Source organism: Schistocerca nitens, chromosome 7, assembly GCF_023898315.1.
Source record: "Schistocerca nitens isolate TAMUIC-IGC-003100 chromosome 7, iqSchNite1.1, whole genome shotgun sequence".
In the NCBI taxonomy this organism is placed as follows: domain Eukaryota; kingdom Metazoa; phylum Arthropoda; class Insecta; order Orthoptera; family Acrididae; genus Schistocerca; species Schistocerca nitens.
The window spans coordinates 388,599,589-388,610,827 of NC_064620.1; the positions used below are offsets into that span (position 1 = coordinate 388,599,589).

The following is an 11,239-nucleotide window of genomic DNA, read 5'->3' on the forward strand; positions in this document are numbered from 1 at the left end:
TAGGCACATCTGGGATGTCTTGCAATGTGCTGTCCAGAAGAGATCTCCACCCCCCCCCCCACCCCCCATATTCTTACAGTTTGATGGACAGCCCTGAAGGATTCATGGTGTCAGTTCCGTCCAGCACTACTTCAGACATTACTTGAGTCCATGCTTCATCGTGTTGCGGCACTTCTGTGTGCTCGTGGGGGCATACATGGTATTTGGCAGGTACCAGTTTCTTTGGCTCTTCGGTGTAGATGAGGATTGCCTTCTTCTTGTGCCAAGATAGGTCACTTATCAAGAATATATAAAATTAAGGTATCTGTAGGTATTTGGTTTTGCAACTCTCTTTCTGTCAAGAAGGCTAGACTAGAGGAAATTGACCAAACAGTTGCAAATTGTGGTATATCATGAGTATTAATCAATAATAAAACTGCAATCGCTGTTGTATTAGACTGTGAAAGTGTCTGTTAAAGTTGTTCATCAAGAATAGTTTGAATTTGTTGCTGAAAGAGATGGCACTTTATGAAGATAACATGGAGTACTTGATCATTAAAATAAATGATTTGCACAGCAGTTTTTGAAAGACGGTGGTGTAAAAGCAACTGATAGCAAGTTCTATGAAAGATTCATCCATGGCAGCAACACAGGCTGGTGATGACTGATAAAGACCACAAACCCACATTTTCTGGAGCATTAGTCTACTAAGATATTTACAGTGTGGTGGAAGAAAATGACTTCCAACTTGACTGGCACTTTGCTGCTTTTAAACATGATTTTTTTTGTTATTCTGAAAAGCAATGTGACTATGTTTGCAGACACAAAATTTAACTCCAAACTAACGAACAAGCTGAGAGAAATTTAGAAGCAATAAATGGAAACAACAGAAACTACAGTTTATGTGATCAATGAAACTTGTAGAAGCCATTACTTTACTGGAAAGGTTATACAGGGTGACACAGAATAACGGTAATGTTTGAAATGAGTAGGGGCAGCCATGAGCAGGTGGCAGCACTGCGAATTGTGATAGTTAGCGAGTAAACAGTCCGCCATTTCAGTAATCATGGATCAGTGGAATGGACAACAGCATGTGTTACCCATAAAAATGTTTTATAAAAACAATGATAGTTTGGTAGCGGTGCAGAGGGAGTTTTGACACTTTTATAATTTAGGACGTCATGATGCTGTTCCGTCAAAACACATGATAAAATGTTGGATTAATAACTTTGAAGGGACTGGATCTGCCCTCAAGAAGAAACCAACACAATGACAAATAAGTGTGCAGTCTCCAGTGAACATTGGTGTTGTACGCAAGTCTGTCTTACAGAGCCAACGGCATTCAATTCATAAGCTAGCAGCAGTGGTCGGAATGTCTCGGGAGAGTACTTGCAGCATTCTTCATCTTGATTTAAAATTTCATCCATACAAACTACAGATGGTGCAACAACTGAAGGACAATGATTACTGGTTACGATTAGGATTGTGTCAATAAATGATAACAAAAATAAACAATGACAATGAATTTCTAAACAAGTAGTGCATATCGGGTGAGGCACTTTTTCATCTCACAGATTATTTGAATAAACCAAACTACTGATACTGGGCAAACACAAATCACAATGATATTCATGAGCGCCCTTTACACACTAGTAAAGTGACAGTATGGTGTCATGTTTCATCACATGGAATTATCGGACCGTATTTTTTTACAAATGAACAGGGAAACACAATAACTGTCAATGCCAATCGTTACGTGGAGATGTTATGAACTTTTGTTACACCTGCATTGAACAATTTTCCAAGCATTCAAGAAGCCTGATTTCAGCAGGGCAGAGCAACATCACACACTGCACGGCAATCAGTGGCATATGTGCGAGAATTGTTTGGTAACCATGTGATCTCACAATTCAGTAACATTCCATGGGGCCCCCCTAGATTGCCAGATTTATCTGTTTGTGATTTTTCTTGTGGGGCTACCTCAAGAGCATAGTCTACACGACTCAACCAAGAACCCTGGATGAGTTAAAACAGAGATTTAGGAGCAATCAGTGAGGACTCTCAACAGCCGATTTCACGAATGTATTCGTACAGGAGGATGCCATCTAAAGGACATAGTTTAAAAAGAAATGACAAATGCCATCAATGTTTCATAAATGTTAAAAGTTGTAAAGTTTCAATTATTATGAGAGCATTTTCTCTCCTTCATCGCTTCTAGTTTTATTGGATTGTGGAAATATTCCTGTTTTTCTGTGTCACCCTGAAAGTCTACATACATACTCCCCAAGCCACTGTACAGTGCATGGCAGAGGATACCTTGTGTCACTACTAGTCATTTCCTTTCCTGTTCCAATCACAAATAGAGCAAGGGAGAACTACTGTCTATAATCCTCCGTACAAGCCCTAATTTCTACCATCTGATATTCATGGTCCTTATGCAAAATATGTGTTGCCAGCAGTAGAAATGATTTTACATGTGACCAAAATTTTCTCAGGTTCTTGGCAAGAGCTTTTGCTAAGGTATGACGGTGTAAGTTGCTGTTTGCTTCATGCATTGATCTTCTTACAAACACACGGATTTCCATGAACTTCTGCTTTTTGATATTTGTGTGTTCTTTTCTTAACCAATAATGCAACAATCTCCACTACCTCAGCATTTTCCAAACTTTATTATTGAATCACAGAGGGTCTTTTCCATCCTTCATCCACATGTCTCCAGAGAGCAATTTAAGTCAGTTTCACCTTTGCCTGTAATTCCTCTGTGTCTATCATATTTGAATGAAATTACGTCCATTCATTGTCTAAGTAGCACGCTATCAACTGCTTATCATCATTTTCTAGCATAAATACTCTCTTTACCTTCATGATGGAGTTATCAACTTTACTAACCATTATCTCTATTATGGCATCATCATCATCATCATCATCACCACCACTAACCTCTGTCTCTATACTCGCACTAAGGTCAGGCCTGTTCATAGCTACAAGGTCTAAAATATTTCCATTGTGTGTGGGTTGTCTAACTACTTGTTCAAGGCAGTTTTCGAAAAAAGTGTTCAAAGGTGTTTCACAAGACTGTCGGTCAATGTCAACTGCAGTAAATTCATAAATGTCCCAGTCTATACTTGGTAGATTAAAGTTGCCTCCAAGTAATACTGCATGATCTGGGTACTCGTGCTCTGCTGACATAGAACAGGGTGGCTGGGAAAAACATCCAGTAATTAACTTGAGTTCACCTAAATCTGCTACTTGCATCCAGATGACTTAGTTTTGCAATCAATAGTCACAATATTTTTGTCATCAGCCATGAACCCTCTCCTCATATGGTGTATAATCTATCTTTTTCATGTGTGTCCCATGCCTAGCGAAATATTTTGGAGCCTACTATTTCATTTCGTCCAGCTCTTGGTTCAGAGAATAATCTGAATGCCACAAGTTCTCTGCAGTGCAGTAAGTTCAGGAACTTTGTTACATATACTTCGACAATTTTCCATTAAACTTTTGACAGTCGAAGTGTCCTTACTTTGTATGCGATCTGATTTCTCTTCCTGCTTATCAACTGGCAAGCATCCATCAGAGAACCTCAAACTACTACCTAGCCTAAAAATCTCTCGTGTGCACTCCACAAGTACTCTGCTATCTGAGTAGTTACTTCTTTTGTGTGGTGCACTGCTGACCGATCAAGGGGAGTCGTACAACTTTCCAGCCCATAATGCAGATCCAGAAATCTGCACCCATGAATGTCATGGAATCAACGGAGCCTTTGCTTGAAACATTGCACTACGCTCCAAACCAAAGGGCCCCGATCAACTCTGGGCATGATGATGCAAATTGTGAACTCTGATTGCACCTTGTGAGTGAGACCAGCAGTCTTCATCACATCGCCAGCCACCTGTAAAAACTGAGGATGACCTCAGACCCAAACGACAGGTCTCATTGGTGCTGATTGTAGTAACAGCTTGCAGACTACTGCATCCTGCATTGTCAGTAGCCACAGGTAGGGCCTCTTCCAAGTCTTGGATGAGGCCACCAAGGCAGACACACCAAGTGCGCATTGAATTTCTTTCCAGCCCTCATTGCTCTTTCCCTAAGGGGCTTCATAATGCACCTAACATTGGAGTTCCCAATAACTAGTAAACCCCCCCCACCCATGTGCCTGCTCGGACCCTGCTGAAGTATCAGCTACCTGTCAAATTACAGAGTGAATGGGCAAAGCCAGACTCCACGTTGACACTCTGCCTCAAGTGATGCAGTTACGTAAAAACCCACCACTCACTCTACAGTGAGTGGATCCCCCACATCAGGTATGCTGGAAGGTGCCTCGATAGCAGAGCCCATGGGTGAAACAACTGACATCAGTTACTCCACTTCCGCCACACCCCGAGGCAACAGCCTGCAGACAGCTTACCATGGCAATATGTGTCTTCAGCTGTTTGCAAACTGTGGCCAGCTCCTCCTGCATCTGCACACAGCACACATACACCCTATCCATTGTACTACTACTAACTTAAGAATTAAACTATGAAAACAAACAGGAAAGCTAAATAAGTGACTTGCTAATCTCCTCACCAACAGAGGCTGATGGCTGACAGAGATTTAGCTCACCAAACAAGAATGATGCCCTTACATGATATACCACAGAATTATAAAAAAAGCAGTTTATGTATTGTGTTGCATATTCCATATTACATAATAGCATCTGGACTGGAATGAGTGAAGACTTTTAATTCATTATTGTGTTCACATCATTAACAATTACATACAGAGGTTAACAAGAAACATTAACAATCACACCCTCAGGTTTGAAATACAAATTTCAGATATGATCCAAGAAAGTGCAAGGACCGTTTTCATAACTTACAGAACACCAAGTGTTTTATAAGGTGTAATTAAAGCAACAAGAGACATTAAAATGGGAAAACGCATAAATATATGAGAAATAGTCTCATCTGTCCCTGTTGCAGAATACATATAGAGAATATAAATGTTTTTAAGCAAAAATTCCTTTAACTTACATTTAAATAATCGGTCAGTACCCCCTAAGGGCTTAATACTACTTGGAATTGTGTTCTCCTTATGGGACAGCTGCAAGTGTACAAGTCCATTTTGAAAAATGAAGAACTGCAGGACAGTTGATTAATCCACAATCTTTTATGGTATTCATGACCGGTTTTGGAACACTCAAAGTGCCATCTGGTGTAAAAAAATAAAATAACTTAATCATCTGAAGTCATTCTCATGCCAATGTTGTCGTGGAACCAGAGGTTCCGTGTCAAAAGGGTAAAAGTGACAAAAATCCCATGACAACTATCCCCCCTGTGCTGTGTCACCAGGATCACAAACAGATCACGCAGCATGGGGGGAGTAGTGGTTATGGAATTTTTGTCCCTTTCACACTTTTGACCCAGAACCTTTGGTTCCATGACAACACTGGGGTGAGGATGACCTCACATGATAAAGTGATTATAGTTTTTACAGCAGATGATGGAACTGTAAGTGTTCCAAAACTCTTGTGTACACAATAAAAGATTGTGGGTCAAGCAACTGTCCTGTGGTTTCTTCATTTTTCAAAATGAACTTCAAACAGAGTTGAAGATTTTTGTGCTAGCGTGTTTTACTGCTTTTTGCACTAGACAGATTCTTCAGATCACATTATATGGCACATTTCCTTCTTGTGTTGTGATGGTGGTGTTATTCATTTTGAGAGTTTGTGAAGCATGAATGTCATGATTGAAAAGAGATATTGTGATATAGTTATCAACATCCCAACTTGGTAAAAAGATTAAATGAGTTCCTGCAGGAATTCCAGATACAACTCTGACAACATTTTTCTCTGAATGATAAATACTTCTTTCAATAGTGGTGAATTAACCCAGAAGATGAGTCCATAGCACATCAGTGAATGGAAGTAACTGAAATAGAAGATTTTGAGACACTGATGTCTCTGATTTTGGAGGTATCTGGATAGCAAATATTGCTGAGCTAATCTCTCACAAGATTTGGAGGTTATAGTGCTCTCATTAGTCTTGTTCATCCTCTTCTGCTTCCAAGAGGTTGCCATGAAAGTACTCTCTTGGGCCATCTGTTTTCATTCATTCTTTTGACATTCCCAAACCATCGTAACTGTTGTTCTTCTATTCTATCCATAATACTATAGTCAATCTGCATCCTTTCTCTAATTTCCTCATTTCTTAGGTCAAGAAGGGAAATTCTACATACTCTTCTCAAGTGGTTCATTTCTGAAGCTCTAAGTCTTTACTTTCTGTGAGTTCCCAGCACTCAGTCCCATAGCTTCTTATTGGTTCCACAGTGGATTTATATAAATCCTTTAAACTCATTTCCGAGAGACCAAGGCATAGACTTAAATTTTGGATAGCTGCCTTTCAGTACATAGGGGATTGTATTATATTCATAGAGTCATCATTTAAAGCCAGTTCCTGAAACTTTGTGAGTAGACTTTCTCGGGATAGTTTACATCTATCTTCAAGAGTGTGCCAGTTCAGTTTGTTCAGTATCTCTGTAAAACTCTCCTACAGATCAAGCAAAACTGTGATCATCCATGCTTTCTTTCTCTGTACAGGTTCAATATCCCCTGTTAGTTCTATTTGCTACGTGTACAAACTCTTGACCAGTATTCTAGAATTGATCGCATGACTGATTTGTAAGCAATTTCCTGTGTAGACTGATTGCATTTTCTCAGTATTCTACCAAAATTGAAGTGTATCACCTGCTTTACCCACAGCTGAGCCTTTGTGATCATTCCATTTCATATCCCTACAAAGTGTTACACCAATGTATATTGCATGAGTTGCCCAATTGATGTTATAGGATACTACATTTATTTTGCTTTGTGAAGTGCACAATTTTACATTTTTGAACATTTTGAATGAGATGCCAATCTTGGAAAACTTATCGAGATTTGATATGCAGCTTCTTTCAGACAGTACTTCATTGTAGATACCTCTGTCATCCGCAAGAAGTCTGAGATTACTATCAATATTGTCAGCAAGGTCAGTAATATACAACAGCCCGATAGAATGCTACCCAGTTACTTAAACGCTTAACATACTTAATGAGGTGTCCGCCAATGTACAAGTTACTTCCCTCTTCTTCACAACATAGATACTCCATCTTCTCAAAATTAATTTTCGAACCTCACTTTTTATACTCTTCCAAAAACTTCCTCCCCTTCATCATTTGCTTCAATGACCTGATCATCAGTGCAGGAAAGTATTACATACAGTGGTTCCCTACTTCAGTTCACATGCCCATGCACTTTCTACACCATAGATCCACTATCTTCTGCACATGCATCTCAAAGAATGTGAGAGCATCCTTGCTTCAATCCTTTAGTTATTCTGAAGACCTATCCACAGATTTCTTTTCCCCACTTTAATAACACATTCTGCTGACTTATAGAGGTTTATGATACTTCTTACAAACATTTTTGCCAATTCCTCTGACCACAGCACCTCAAACTATAGCTTTAGTGGCACTGTGTCATATGCTTTCTCAAGATCCATGGAGACCAAATGACTGCTTCAATTCCTTTCCAGTCTCTTTGCCATGATTTGCCTTAGGGTAAGAATGTTATCTACACTGACCTGCCTCTTCTAAAGCCAATTTGTTCTTCCACTTGATTTACAAATGTTCTGCATTTTTTATTTGAAAATCCTCACCTACAGCCTGGCTGATTGAACTTGTGATACTGCTGCTTAGGTACTCATACAGAATACTTAGGCCACACGAAATTCTACTGGTACATTTCCAGACCCTGGTGATTTCCCAATTTCCATTTGTGTAGCCACCTCAAAAAAAAAAAAAAAAAAAAAAAAAAAAAAAAAAAAAAAAAATGAAAAACATTTGGAGGTATTTCCTTTTCAGTACAATACTTCATATATTATTTGGTCAGCTCCCAGTACTACTTCCATCATACTTAATATTCCATATTTTATCAGCAGTATACGTAGTATGGTAAAAGTAAAGTCTTTATGATGCAAAATACCTTATTGAAAGCAAACTTAAAGTAGCAATATTCAGTTATAGAAGTATGTCAGATATTTTGAACGCATTGCCTAACTGCTGTTAGTCCACAGCTTTCATCCAAGCCTGACATCACATGTTACACTAGGAATTTAATGAGATACTTGATCAGTATTACATTGTAGGAGGAAGACCTCTATTCCTGGAATGCTCTTTCCAGTGAACATAGTAAGAGGGGGGGGGGGGGGGGAGTATTTACAACATTACATTCAAGTAAAATTGATGGATATTTATTTTGTATGAACAGTTGTACTTTTTATTCAGTGTTTCATTTGTGTAATCCATTGTTTCAGAAATGTCTTTGGCAGTTCCAGTAGCAAATTCCCTCACATTTGTGTTCACTGCAGCTACAGGTTGGATCTTGGGAGAAAGCTTACCCAATGCCAGTGAGTACAGCTTCAGAAGTGTTTAGCTTCATTATACCACAAAGTAAAGTATGCCTCAAAGTAATGACACACAAAAACTGTAGAATATCAACATTAAGCACACATATATAGCTTCTGAAGATTTTTATATCCAAATATAACAAAAATGTCGCATGAAAACAGAAGCCTGCTCAATGTATTTGAACTTCCCACAAGTCCTGTCCAACCAGAGCAAGTCAGAGACTTTGAGAATGTGAAATCTCTGGCCTAGTTAAATGCGCTCCATGATCAGCACTAATCAAGAGCATGGATTCCAAAAACATAAATCATGTGAAACATAACTCATACTTTTCTCACATGACGTATTGAAAGCTTTGGATCAAGGCAGTCAGATAGATTCCATATTTCCTGACTTCTGTAAAGCATTTGGCTCAGTACCACACCTACACTTATTGTAGAGTCATATGGGTATCAAGTAAAATTTGTGACTGAAATGAGGACTTTTTCGTAGGTAGGACACAGTACATTATCTTGAATGGAGAGTCATCATCACATGTACAAGTAACTTTGGGTATGCCCCAGGGAAATGTGTTAGGACCATTGCTGTTCATTTTGTATATTAATGACCTTGCGACAAAAATAATGGGAACCTCAAACTTTTTGCAGATGATGCAGTTGTCTATAAAGAAGCTGTATAAATATTCACTCAGGTCTGGAAAAGATTCCAAACTGGTGAAAAGATTGGCAACTTGCTGTAAATGTTCAGAAATGTAAAATTGTGCACTTCACAAAATGAAAAAATAGTAGTATCTATGACTATAATATCAATGAGTCACAGTTGGCATTGGCCAACTCATACAAATACCTTGGTGTAACACTTTGTAGGGACATGGAATGGAATGATCACATAGACCCAGTCAAACTTCGGGGTATTGGGAGAATACTGGGGAAGTGCAGTCAATCTACAAAGGAGATTGCATACAAATCACTCATGTGACCCATTCTAGAATATTGCTGAAGTGTGTAGAACCTGTACCAAATAGGACTACCTTGGGTTATTGAACATATAGAGAAAGGGGCAGCATGAATGGTCACAGGTTTGCCTGACCTGCGGGGCAGATACTCCAAGATAGACGTAAATCATCCCGAGATAGCTTATTGCCGAAGTTTCAAGAACCGCCTGTAAATGATGACTACAAATATACTACAATCTCTATGTACTGCTCAAGCAGGGATTGTGAGGACAAGATTAGAATAATTACAACACAGAGAGAGAGAGAGAGAGAGAGCCAAACACAATCATTCTTAATTTCTTAGACTTTCCTGGCGATTTTGTGAAATCTCGTTGAATTGGGTGTACTGCCGGTGGTCTGTGTTTTTCTAACACAATATTTCGACATCATACCTTGGCGTCTTCATCACGTGCTGAAAGTTCAGTCACAGGAAGCACCTGATGAAGACGCCGAGGTACGATGTTAAAATATTGTGTTGCAGAAAAAGGCAGGCCACCGGCAGTACACCCGATTCAATGAGATGTCACAATCATTCTTCCCACAATGCATACCATTCTTCCTGCAATCCATACTTGAACAGAATGTCAATCCCTGACAACTGGTACAATGTGCACCTACACAGCGCTGATGGACCAGTTTGTGTGTGTGTGTGTGTGTGTGTGTGTGTGTGTGTGTGTGTGTGCGTGTGCGCGCACGCACCCACTCTTGTAGTGTGTAGAATATCATTAAGAAGTTCATATCTCTCTCTCTCTCTCTCTCTCTCTCTCTCTCTCTCACTCACTCACTCACTCACTCTGACACACACACACACACACACACACCTCTTTCACGTGTGGTTTGTTTCTGAAGTTTTCCTTTCCATATTTACTATTTTCTTGTGTTGCTTTGAACAAAAGCTCACCTAATCAAATGCCTACACAAAGGCGACTTTGGTTGGTACCAACTGGGAGTGGGAGGGGGGGGGGGGGGGGGAGAGAGAGAGAGATGAACTTATTAAGGTCAATGAGTTCTGTCAATTCTACACAGAAAAGAGTAATAAAACATCCAAATAGAGATGGTACACAATCTAGCTTTTAGAATGGAAGTAGCAGCAGTTCTGCAGTCACATTAAAAAATTACAAAGATAAATTATGTCAATACGAGATACCTGGGCTCTCACAGATTGGAATAAATCCAGATTTTTAAGTGTGTTTTTATACTGTTAGTATATTATCCTATATTTATTCTGTTGAAACTGCATGTCTAATTCCACACAGGGTTACTTGAAGAAGAATTTGATAGTGATACAAATTATATTCATAGCTTTAAAATTATACTTGTTCACATTGCTTGCTAATTTATTGCTAGTCAATATTGAACTTATTTCTACAGAGACCGTGTGTGGCATTACATTGATAGTGTGTGGAATATCACTTTGCTGTATGGACAAATTCCTCATGCAAAATGGAGGAGGTGGTGCTGGATGAATCTATGGTATCATTTTTGTATTTGTTTCATAAATGGGACGGTATAAAATAAAAGATTTCTTTACTGCGTATTAACCTAATATTCTGAAGTTTGTCATCTCCTTACTCTCTCCTGATTTTTGTGTGTGTGTGTGTGTGTGTGTGTGTGTGTGTGTGTGTGTGTGTGTGGAGGGGGGGGGGCACTATGCATTTGTACAGGTACACATTTTTCTTGGCTTTGTCTGGACATTCTGGCTTTTCCTCAGTGAAGGTGGACTATGTCCCCTCACTGTCAACCCTAGGAATCAAACACTTTTGTGTGAAGAAGCACTGTAGTAGCTTTTCTGAATACTGTACTACATTCTTCCATGCTTTGATTAAGCTGCTGGTGTTA

The 11,239-nt window shown here is 39.2% G+C and overlaps 1 protein-coding gene across 1 annotated transcript in view; it reads left to right on the plus strand.

Moving 5' to 3' along the window:
- The window catches only part of LOC126195133 (transmembrane protein 234 homolog), a 36,888-nt gene extending 25,947 nt beyond the window's left edge, over positions 1-10,941 (plus strand). Inside the window, exons 4-5 of the mRNA XM_049933629.1 lie at positions 8,316-8,408; positions 10,772-10,941. Of these exons, the coding sequence (XP_049789586.1) occupies positions 8,316-8,408; positions 10,772-10,866 (188 nt within the window). The 3' untranslated portion in view covers positions 10,867-10,941. The remainder of the gene's footprint in view (positions 1-8,315; positions 8,409-10,771) is intronic.
- The last annotated feature ends 298 nt before the right edge of the window (positions 10,942-11,239 follow it).